The sequence below is a fragment of the Neofelis nebulosa genome, chromosome 2 (genome assembly GCF_028018385.1).
Source record: "Neofelis nebulosa isolate mNeoNeb1 chromosome 2, mNeoNeb1.pri, whole genome shotgun sequence".
NCBI classification, from domain to species: Eukaryota; Metazoa; Chordata; class Mammalia; order Carnivora; family Felidae; genus Neofelis; species Neofelis nebulosa.
The window spans coordinates 94978386-94991168 of NC_080783.1; the positions used below are offsets into that span (position 1 = coordinate 94978386).

Sequence of the window (12783 nt, forward strand, 5' to 3'; positions counted from 1 at the left end):
ACCTAAAGACACATGCATACTGAAAGTGAAGGGGTGGAAAAACATTTACCATGCAAATGGAAACAGGGGAAAAAATTAAAAAAAAAAAAAAAAAAGCCAGGGTAGGAGTACTTATATCAGAAAAGATAGGAAAAAAAAAATTTATTTTCTGTTTTTGAACAGTAGGCAAAAGATCTGTGAAATGTGTTTCAGCAAATGTACTGCCACTAAAAATAAATTTGTTGTCTCCATGAGAGAAAAATCTAACACTTTTACTAGCCATTGATATAAATTCAGTCTTTTTTCCCCTTTCACATGCAGATCTATGGATTGCAGAGGACTTTTTATCATTATCTGGACCACTTACAAAATAAAATAAACGCTTCTGCCTGGTTTACTATATTTTCAGTTACTAAGAAATATAACTTGTTAGAAAAATAAGACTGGTCATGTCCTTAAATTCTCAAGATTTCCTGCCTTTTATCTACTATAGTTTAGTCCAAGCTTCCTATAATCTGTAATCTGTAATCTATAATCTGTAATCAAGGTTAGATATTTGGTGATGATCATTAACTTAAAAGATAATAATCCTTTATAGAAGCACTGCATATAGCACTCTAACAGATCCACAAATTTCTTAAGGCATAAGGTTTAGCACATGAACCTAAAAGTGGGCATACTTACTGAAATTATTGTATAATCTTTTAAAGGGAACCAATGTATGCTATTATTTAAAAAATAGTAAGAACAGGGATCTCAATCACACTGATCAATCAGCTACTATCTAATATGAAGAGGCAACAATCTTTTAGTGTTCTAGTTGTTATACCAGAAATAACTTTAGAGAAACTGTATGCAGCTAGCAGACCAATGGCAAACAAAAAAGCAGAAAACAATAATGCTTCCATTTGACCACCCCTCCTTCCCAATATTCCATATGAGCTTGGTCAAATATCTGTAACAGATAATGACTAGTAAGTATAGCCTCTGCAAATATTTCTTGCAAATAGGAATTCCAGATAAATTATTACTTAACATCTGGAGTTAAGTTTATTTATTTGGCTAAGAATAAGACAAAGATTTAATGATAATAAGAAAAATCTTTTTTTTTTTTTAATGTTTTTTAAATGTTTTTGTTTTTTTTTTTTAATTTATTTTTGAGATAGAGAGAGACAGAACATGAGCAGGGGAGGAGCAGAGAGAGAGAGGGAGACACAGAATCCAAAGCAGGCTCCAGGCTCTGAGCGGTCAGCACAGAGCCCCATGCGGGGCTTGAACTCACGGACCGTGAGATCATGACCTGAGCCGAAGTCGGATGCTTAACTGACTGAGCCACCCAGGCGCCCCAAGAAAAATCTTGAAATGAAAGGTTGACTAAATTTTTCTAACACTAAAAATAAATCTGCTTAAAATCTAGAAGATTTCTCTGAACAATATCCAATCTTGACAGTTTTAGTGGAAACTTGCCATACTTATACTACTTTTGTACCATGTAGATCTGGCAACTGATTGTGTGTTTCACTGAGAGAACACTAAGTCATTAGTTATTCCTAACAAAAATCTTCTCACAAAATTTAACATTAGCTACAACTTTCTAAACCATGTCGACATTAGTAATTACTTATATGTTGGCCATTACATGAATTATTTACTTATGCTTATTCAAATACAAATACATAGGAAAAAAAATAGAAGTACTGATACATGCTACAACATGAATGAAACTTGAAAGTATTATGCTAAGTGAATGAAGCCAGTCCACAAAAGACATATACATGATTTCATTCATAGGAGATGTCCAAAACAGGAAAATCTGAAGAGATATAAAGTAGATTAGAGCTCAGAGAACAGAAAGGTGATAGCTAAAAATATGCAGTTTCTTTTTGGGGTGATGAAAAAGTTCTAAAATTGCCTGTAGTGGTGGCTCTATGTATCTGTGAATATACTAAAAACCATTAAATGGTACATAAAAATACATGTGCAGATATATTTAAAACTTTTACATTTGTAGAAGAAAGCAGAGAACTGTACAACAGAAAAATATTTGGGGATGTATAAAAATAGATTCCTTATTGTCATTCTTACTGAGGTCTCTCCTACGGGTTCAGAGGAAAGAAAAATTCTGCCTGTCTAGCATCCTATCTTGTTTTATAGAAATTAGCTATGTGTTTTCTACCTTCCTCCTCATTCCCCAACCCAATGAGTTCTGGTTTCCACCATCCCACCCCAAATGAAACAATTTATTAAAATAGCCAAGAATTTCCTAATTTCTTAACCTAATGGACTGGTTTTGGTACTTCTATTTTCATGTCCCTGTGTTATTTTATCTTCCATGAAACAGCTCCCCCCATTCAACTCCCTGTCAAACTTCTAAGATAAATGTTCTCATGATTCTTCCGTTTTTAGGATTTGGTCTCTTCCTTTCTCATCTACCTTTTCTATCCTGTCTTCCCACAGAATTTTGTCCTTGTCATTTTAATCCTTCTCAAGCTTCATCTCTACTAGTGACTCCCAAACCTATTACTCGAGTTTCATATACTTGAAAACCAGAGCATTTTAACTGCGGAGAGGTCACATCTCCTGCTTTTTCATCTAGCACCTCAAACTATACTTAAAACAGAACATGCCCTATTCCACTACTCAGGCTTGCCCCTTACCCACTTTCTCAGTTAATGGGACTGTCAGGCTAGCCAGAAACCTAGTAGCTATTCTACATCATAACCATTCTATACCCAAATCATCACTATGTCCTGCCTTGATGCTTCCTAAGTATCTTTCAAACATGTCCTTTCCTCTCTATTCCTCTCTATGGTGTCCTATCCACATTCTTTGTTGGCCCCTCACTGCCAAAGTAATCTTTCTAAAATACCTATACCTATTATGGCATTACCCTATTCAAATTTCTTTAGTTACTCCTCAACTTAGCATGCCATACTCAGTACTTCTTAAATGATGCACTACTCACTATTTTTCATTGTTCATTACTGTCTTAAAGATCTCTTTAGGATCCCTGGCATCCCAGCAGCACTGCACACTCAATGGGCTCACCACCCCACAGTGTTGGTACAATCCTAGGTTGAGAACAACTGGATATGGTCTGTCTTCATACCTCACCAACATCTTCCCCATCACTTTCTGGAATCACTTACCACATGCCTCCCTGCTAGACTTTCCTTGGATATACCACTTCCTCTCTCACACTACTGTGCCTTGTCAGTGCACTTATATCTATCCTAGAATGCCTTTCTCATGCTTCTCTATATGGCCAGCTTGCTTCCACCTAAAACACTATGAATTCATGGCTCAGCCCAGGCTTATTTTTTCAGTGAAGTCTTCCGATATCCTTTCAAAAAGAGGTTGGGGCCCCCTCCCTGTGTTTTTATAGCACATCCAAAAACTTCTTTTACAACATCAAAATTTAATTTTAATTATATATCCTATGTTTTTTCCTAGCTCAGACATGGTGAATACTTTAGGGTAGGGATTATATCTCCATCTTTCTATTTACAGTGTTTTTAGCACAAAGCTTGGAATATGACAGATGTTCAGTAAATGCCTGTTCAATGAACTAATGGATTAATCATTCTGTTGTGACCAGTGAGGAATAAACTTAAAACTGAAGAAAAAAAAAAGTCATGCAGACGTGTCTTATTTTCTTCCTCACTCCATACTATACTCCTTCAGCCCCATTTACAAGGAGACCACTTTTCATTTTGGTGGTTCTCTTTTTGGGGTTTATGTTAAATATACAACAGAAAACCAAGATGATATTGAATACAATAAATCATGAATGAAAATAAAGATTATCTTGAAGCATGACACGAGATAAGCCTCAAAGAGACTAGAGAGAGTTATTCCTGTAATCTTCCATATGCATATACCCAGAGAAAGTGTTTTACTTTCATTTTAATGGACGTTAAAGAACTACCACCATGTAAAGCTAATATCTAGAGGAGCGATTCTTAGCCTAGAGGAGCGATTCTTAGCGAGTCTTCTACCCCATGAAAGCGTTAGGCAGATATTTTATAGATAAGGCTTTTTGTGGGGAGAAGGCCACAAAGGGGTCAATGACCTGCCAGAAAGTTAGAGTGTATTCATTAGTACCCTGGCAACACAAAGGGTTTCACAGTGACCCACAAAAGGACCTTAAAAATCTTTAGGTTGAAGGTTAATACACAAGAGTGAACAAAAATTCTGCATTTAGTCAAGTTCAAAAACTCAAAATGAATACACTAAGTTCTTATTTGGGTGAGTGTATTGTTGTAGGGGAATTTTTGTTTTCTTTTTCACGATTCATGATTACCTCTCTACCTCAATTAAGAGTCAAAATATCTTGGTGATTCTGTATTTCCAAAAATTCCTACAAAAAGAATGAATTATTTTTATATCATGGGACATGAAAAATGCAAAAAAAATATTTATACATGTGCATACAGTAGACCAACAACATCTTAGCCCTAGGAAACTAAAATGTTTCTGGTGTACTTCAAACACTGCAATCTTATTCTAATATTCTAACTCAGTAATGAAAACAAACATAGCAAAATTATGGCACTCCAAGCAATGTAAACCTTATAAATTTAATTTTTACCTGGGATTGTTTTTTAATGTATTTACTAAAAATTCATGTAGATCTATGCCAGTTGAATCAGTGTATTCTTGACTGGAATCTAAAAAACAACAACACAAAAACCCAGTATAAAGTTGTCTGAAAACAAATCCCTTTCCCTTTTACACATGATGCATATTTTAAACAAAATGAGATGCCCCACATGGGAAAAAACTGACAAGGAAGGAAAAGGGAATTTATGATGAACTCAAATGACCACAAGCTTTCTACTCCCAAATAATGAGCATGACAAAGATTTATATAACTGCATGTACATGCATATTCTTAATTTTTTTTCTCTCACACATGCCTGTTTAATTTACTCTGAAGTCTTTAAAGATCCTTTTATATACTCACCACAATTCTCATGATCAAAAATGCCTCAAGTGAAAAATTTGAATGAATTAAATAATTATCCATATTTAGCGCAAATTAAGACAGTTTAGTTCAGTTAAGAATATAAGTAGAGGCAATAGTTTGGAAGTAGGTAGGAATTCTAGTTCTGAAAAAGTATTTAGATTTGATCAGGTCTATCACCAAAGGCTTGCTTTCAAAATAGTTTTTCAGATATTCATGTTTACATTCTTCCCCTTAAATATAATATACTTACACCGTTCATAATACTGGCCAATGTAACTGGTTTTATAAATTAAAGAAGTATTGTCATTGACTTGTAATGCTAGATGATGAAGTTCCTTGAAATTTGTTATGAAAGATAAACATTCTGGGTTTCCAAGAATATTCTTCCCAGATACTGCATATTTTGGCATCAGCTTGTTGTATCATATAGAATTAAAGAGTAATATTATTTTTAACAGACTCAAGTATTCAAATCATAGTGATTCCAGTATTTCATTATGAGAGACCAATAAGAGGTCAAGATAGTTATCTGCCTCAGTGATTTTGGCATATGTTGCAGTTTCTTTGGCTGAAGCATCTTACTGATGTTCAGATTTGTGTTATGCCATTTTGCCCAGATGAGCAAATTATTTTAACATCCCTTAAGTCTGTTCTGTTATCATTTTTACTAGAGATATATTATACATAAAGTTTCAAGGGATAAAGGATGGAATTATTGACAGTAAAATTAAAATTTTGTTTGAAAACAAATAAATTGCAAACCTCTTGATAACATTTTTCTGGGTAACTTATCACTGGCTTTTTCTTTTTCTGCTTCATCTTTTGAGGGCTTCTCCTCTTTTTCAAATGATTGCGTTAACTGGATCTGAATTTTCTCCTGTTGGAAGGCAAAATCAGTTATAAATGAAAATATAAAGCAATTCAGCTAATACCACACATTTATATTTTTTGAGTAACACAAAACTGTATGGAGGAGAAAAAGGATAAAGATTTTTATGTTAACTAATTAGATTCTTCATACTGGAATACAACTTAATATTTTACCACTTATATCAAAGTCTTGATAGAAAATGTTAAAATTAATGTTTTGAGTTGAATGTATCAATTTAAACATGTCCTCAAAATTACTTTACAGAACGTAAGATATTTTCTATGTTATTCTGAATATATCTACTTGTAAAACCCTTGGAGGGTCAGAAGCAAGGTCTTCTTAGCCTATTTTTGTACTGGAGATGCCACTGCCAAACAAAAGAATAATGATCATCAATCATGACAATAAGAACAAGTGAGCATCAAGCCAACACTTAACAAAAAAATAGGTTTTGAGTATCCTTTATAATCTCACACTCTTCCATTCTCTTGCCATATAAAAATATAAGTACAGATTTTCCAAAACCAAATCCACACATCTGATTATTTTCTATTTATGAATGACGTATTACTGTTCCTCTTTCAATCACCACCATGTTTTAGAAAGGTTTCAAACAAGACTGTTTTCCTTCTGGATATGTAATATTTAACCCTGTGAAGTAATCATATTCTATAAAATAGAAAAAGAGAAGGAATTCTACATTCCATTTCAAAAATAATAACATTAAATGTAATTTCAGAGCCCAAAGAAATTACTGGAAATTAATTCACATAGCCTAAAAAGGCAAAAAAAAAAAAAAAGTCACAAATCTCTGTTTATTCAAGCCAAGTCATAAAGGTAGAATAATTTCCAGACCATTTCTACTAAAGACAGAGGTATGACCTTTTTGTAGACTAAATGATACTATTATTTATTGATGAAAAACACTGATCAATTACTTCACTTTTTTGGGTGATGGTTGCCATGGAAATAGGTGTAATAAATCAACATCAAAAAGGGTATAAATTTCAGGAGTTGAACTTGCAGTCACAAGAATTTTATTAATCTTTTTTTACCCATGTAATTTTTTTTGGAAAGAATATTTGACAGAATTTCTGGTCAAATATACATATGTACTTTTTCCTATAGGGTTGCTGACTGTTATTTTTATCTTTGTTCTTCTGCTTCCTATTTCATCTCACTTCAAATTTGGGCCTAGAATATAGGGCACAAGCTCTGGACTAGCAATTTTTACTAGAATGATGAACATCTGCTTTATGCCCTCCTTTGTCTTGCTTACCAAACTTCATATATTAATCAACTTCATACATTCATCAATTGGTAAAAGTCATTCTTTTCACTATGACTCATTTTCTTATCCACTTTCCTTATTCTATTCCTAAATGTAAAACAGATATTTAAAAATGAATCCCAGAGCTATGTTTCAGAAGTAGAATATTACAGAAGTTTTCCTGACTTACAGATTTTACTCCTATCTCAAGAATAACCTATAGAATCCAGTTGGAAGATTTCACATTTAGGCCTTCACTAAAAGCAGCTTCCACTGAGTATCAGATTTCATTTCTAAATTCCCTTCCCAAAGCCCTACATTTTAATTACAGATATTAAACTATTTTATCATGATGAACTGTATTTAAAAATATGGTAGGCTTCATACACCAAGGCCTTGCTTTCAGTTGGTACCAAGGCCTTGTTTTTAGTAGCAAATCAATGAGACATATTTAAAAACCCAGTAGTCCTTTTAAACAAACTCTTCTGACTATAAATAATTGGAAGGATAGCAACATCTCCACAGGAAGCTGTAATGCCTTTACTCTTCATTCTGTCATTGACATCTGTTATTGAGGTCACTTCCCTCTCATAAGCTCTCATCAGACACAAGTGACATCTCTTTTTTAATTGCCTCTCAACCTTTTGACTAATGAGTTTTATTCCGGATTAATTCCTCAAAAATCACATTCTGAAGCAGGCATTATTAGTTGGAAAGTGTCTCTACTACCAAGAATTAGATACCAGCACATTTCATGGGAAATAGTTTATTTTCTAATTCTCGTTCAGGTGCAATTGTTAAGTCAAGGCTTGGAAAAAGAGGACTTTCTACTAAAAGGAATATCTTTTGCTCTGAGAGAACAATAATGGGTTATTACCTGAAAATAAAGAATTTATTGTATCCAAGAGAAACTGAGAAAGAATCTAGTAAGTGGAATACTGAACTCTGGCATAAATACTTTATTCATCATTCATATGCTATAACTTAGTTTCTGAACTTTATATAAACAGAAAAACTGTGATAAAAAATGTATACATTAATATATAATGTACACTCTTGATATTAATTTTTTCACATGAATTTTCACTAGATATATTTATGTAGCACTATGAGAATTTTCCCTCCACTATTTTTCAGATCAGTTTAAAATGTACAAAGATCACCTTATCCTTTTTCTCATCAAGTATGCACTTTTTCTGTATTAACAGTCTAATTATGAATGACCCTTTTCATTTCCTCAATATCCTTGGACTAATTCCAGGAGGCTAAGATGGTGTAACATTTTGGCCAACAGAATGAAAAAATGAATTTTCAAAAAAATTACAATATCCACCGCTCCACCTTGTACAGGTGTATTCTTCACTCTTACTTGTACAAAATAACTTTTAAAATTGCTATTTCAAAAACAATTTCATTGATTTCTTCCAAAGTATACCATAACTCTCTAGCCTTATTAACAACCATGTAAAAGCCAAAGGTTAACATTTAAAACATGTTGTCTAGGCAATAGTTCTTAAGAAAACATTTGATTGTGTTTCTGCTTCTTGCTAGAAAGTTCATTATTACTAAAGCATATCTATTTTATAGAATAAATACATAGAGCTATCTTTTATCTATGTAGTTAAATCTTCAATAAAAATCATACAATTTAAACACTATGTTCCTGACACTTGAACAAATTTCAAAGGAAACTAATTTTTATACATTCTTCGTCGACAATAAATAATTTATTTTCAAAACCTTCCTTTTCTTGTATTTTGGAAACAAAGAAGTGAAGTGGTTTTAAAAAACCCAACATGTTCTAAATATGTGACAACTATCATATCTATAATAGGCTTTTGAGGGCATCAGCTTCTAAATCAAGGCAAAGTATAACAATCTTTTTTTTTTTCTTTTTAATTAACGTACAACTGGCATTTATTTAAAAAAAAAAAGGTTGTACAACCTATCATGGCCTTCCCCCCCGCCCCCCTTTCCTTGTTTTAGTCACAGTTTCTTAAATAACCAAACAGTTGCTTCAATTCTTTGAAAATTATTATTGATACAGAACGGGATATCAGGCTGCTCAAACTCTTAAGAAGTAGAACAAATCACCAACAGGCAAAGTTATCACACTGATAAAAACATTGGTAAAGCGTCCTAAATTATTTAGGGATAAATGTCCAAAGGTAACATGAGACAAAGATCAATGCATGGCTAAGATTATCAGAAAAGTAAAGTCATAGCATTAAAAAGAATATATAAAAGGCAAACTGAACCATTTGCTTGAACCTCAGTTGTTTAATATTTTACAGGCACAGACAGAAGAGAAATTAGAAGTATTAAACTATTATGGCCAACCTAACTAGAAAACTGGCTTCAGCATGCATTCAGGTTAATAAGTAAAATAATATATCAAGCCAAAGTCTTGGGTAGTCTCCTCTTCACACACAAGCAGTAAGTGTTTAACAAATTTATAAAAGCCAAAATAAAAAGGGCAAATTTCATCACAGTTATGCTCAGTAGAAGTACTACTTAATATTTTATAACTTTTCAATAATAATTTATAATCCCTTAAAGTCATCTTCCCAGTTAATTATATAATCCCTAATTTTTTCCAGAGAGAAACCACTGCACCAAGCCTCAGACTGAAGCAATGAGGTTTTCCCGACTTTTATCTGTATCTTTGGTGGTACTATGAAATTAGCTTCACTCATTTAAAATAAAGCAAACAAATGAAAACACATACATAATGCACACACATGCATATACATCTTTTATTTAACCTTATGAAAAAATACTCTCCAGGAAGCAGGTTATTGTACCATGCCTTTAAATAACAATTTTTTGTTTTTGTTTTTCTTTTTTCTTTTCTTTTTTTTTTTTTTTTTACCTGGTTCTCCTGTGATATCTCTGCTGTAGGGGGTGGTGGAGATTCTTCACACACTGCAAGGCTCCGAACTAGCTTTAACTTTGAGCTCGACTAAAGAGAAGTATTTAAAATTAACACTACATTTCACAAATCTAGGGCATATCCAAAAGCCCCCTAGAGTTAAAGTTTCTTTATAGCTTCTGCCATGTATAAAAGTAGGTGAAATGCGCAAGTTAAATATATCATTAAATACCACTAAAACCCTTTGTTAAGAGGAAAAACAAATATAGTTTTGAAAACTGCAGCAATAGCAAGAATGGGACTAATTCCAATTTCAAAAACCAAAGAATGGTGAGAAAGCCATTTTCTCTATAGATAGAGAACCATTAAAGATATAAAAGCAATGCACAAAAGCGACTAGGCAAGACAAAAACCCCAAATAAAACAAAATAAGCTTTCTGCCCCAAACAAAATATGACAAAACTAAACTGAATGCAGCGCTGTATGAAAACAAGGATTCATCAAGCATGAAGGAAGGCCCTTGGCATGCCAGCACAAAATATATTTACTATACCTTAGACCTTTTTCCTGTCTGTCCAAAGGATTGCAATGGCCGCTGAACACACAAGAAAGATTCGTATTAAATTTCACACTGAAACAAAATGTTTGTTGCGTAATTCATAATCCTAAACCACAGGAAACTACCTGCACAAAGTACTGGAAATGAGGAAATCAAAGTTGGTTTTAAGTAAAAAAGTACTGATTCCTCCCAGAATCACACTTATAGAAGATTCTCTAAAATCCTTCTGTGGGTATTTTGGTATTTTCTTTAAGTCAGCAAATGGCCAAAATTTCCATGTTAACTGAGTTAAATGGAACTTATAAAGTAACTAATTAGATACACTAAAATAAAATATACTTCTTAAGAATTTTATAACATATTACATTTTAGCTAAGGTGACGAAAACATACACACACACACACACACACACGCACGCACACCTGAGTGATTTTAAGTAGCTATGCTTAGAAAAGTTTCCAAACTTACTAAGAATGCTTTAAATGCACACTGAGTCAGAGTACAACCACCTATCTACTGAGTCTTTTTAACACTATAAAGAGGCACACCACCAGTTTATTAGTGATGGAATCCTATTTGCCTGGTCCAGGGTAAGGCAAAGAAGCAGAAAGAAAAGAGGGCAGTTACAGTATGCATTTCATTCAGCATGACTGGAAGATCACACGACCTGGACACCCGCTGGGACAACCAGCTCTAGTTTGTGATACCAGGCTCTGGTTTGGGAAAGCAGCTGAAGTGCCTATGAAATGAAGCCAGACAGGTTTTAAACACTTTACTTCTTCCCACCTCCTCCAATCTACCTCTCAACCCCAATCCCCAATAGGTATCTATCATTCATACACATTAAAACCAGGAAGCTAGTTTGGTACCAAACATAAAACAGGTGAAAAAGTCCTTCTTAATACCTAGATTAGTATGCTTTGCATATGAAAAAAAAAAAAAAAAAGCCACTATTTCATTCTTCCACCCAAAAAAGCCTTATGTAAAATCAACAGAAATGGGAATCTGGGGATTCCTGGGTGGCTCAGTTGGTTGAGCATCTGACTCTTGATTTCGGCCCACGTCATGATCTCACTGTGGTGAGACTGAACCCCGCATCGGGCCCCATGCCGGGCAAAGAGCCTGCTTAAGATTCTCTCCTACTCACTCACTCTCAATTTCTGTCTGTCTCTCTCTCGAAGAGGAGGAAGAAGAAAAAATGAGAATCTGCAGTACCAGTGTGTCCTGGTACCCATTTTGTATCCAAAGTTCTTGAAATATAAGAAGCACTATATTTTGGGGAGTTTTGACTCTGGATTACCAGAGTCATTTAGCAATAACAAAAGAAAGACAGAAAAAATAAAGAAGAAAACGGCATAGAAGTGCACACAGATGCATATGTCAGTGCTTCCTGCCTATGAGACCTTCTGCATGTCGGTACTGTCTTCTGTTTCTATTTACTTTCCTCTTTAATTTGTTCAAGAGGATTTCTAACAGTCTGTACTGATATCTAAAAGCAGAATTAAAAAAGTTATGCTACATAATGCAGTAAGGGCTTACAGGCCAAAAAGTGGGAAAAAATCAATAGATGAACACTAGAAAATCTGCATAACTAAATGAGGTCCAAGGCACTAGAAGGGAAAAGAATTTGTGACTTACCCCCCTTCTCTTAAACCCTTACAATTTTAAGCATCAGGAGTACAAAACTTTCTATTGAAAAATTAAAAAAAAAATTTTTTTTTAATGTTTTATTTATTTTTGAGACAGAGAGAAACAGAGCATGAGCAGGGGAGGGGCAGAGAGAGAGGGAGACAACAGAATCCGAACCAGGCTCCACACTCTGAGCTGTCAGCACAGAGCCCGACGCAGGGCTTAAACTCACAAACCGTGAGATCATGACCTGAGCCGAAGTCAGCTTAGCTAACTGAGCCACCCAGGCACCCCAGTCTATTGAAAAATTTTAAAAGAGATGATTAAATGGCAAGTACAAACTGTATTTCCTATGTAGAAGGGTTGACTTTAAATTTCTAGCTTTGCTTATTAGTAGGTGATCCTGGTCAAATTTTTTTCGGTTTATTCTCATCTGTATAAAAGTTCATATGATTTGCACTAATTTTCAAGGCTCCTGAATAGGTTCGATTAAACGGCAGAGTAAAGAAGGGGCTCTGTAAAACCTAAAGCACTATATATATGTAATAGATTATTAAAAGTTAGGAACTTAGCATGTCAGAAAACCTATGTCCTATTTCTAATCACTAGACCTAAGAATTAACTTAAAAAAAAT

General features: G+C 33.9%; 1 protein-coding gene across 15 annotated transcripts in view; it reads right to left on the reverse strand.

Annotated features, from left to right (window-relative positions):
- Positions 1-12783, reverse strand: part of R3HDM1 (R3H domain containing 1) — a 205662-nt gene that overhangs the window by 104740 nt on the left and 88139 nt on the right. For 13 of the 15 annotated variants that reach the window (XM_058715440.1, XM_058715445.1, XM_058715452.1 and 10 more), the window contains 4 exons: positions 10515-10556; positions 9962-10051; positions 5711-5825; positions 4571-4649 (listed from right to left, as the gene is read on the reverse strand). In XM_058715440.1, coding sequence (XP_058571423.1) covers positions 4571-4649; positions 5711-5825; positions 9962-10051; positions 10515-10556 — 326 coding nt within the window. The remainder of the gene's footprint in view (positions 1-4570; positions 4650-5710; positions 5826-9961; positions 10052-10514; positions 10557-12783) is intronic. The other 2 variants (XM_058715448.1, XM_058715453.1) reach the window with 1 other exon arrangement.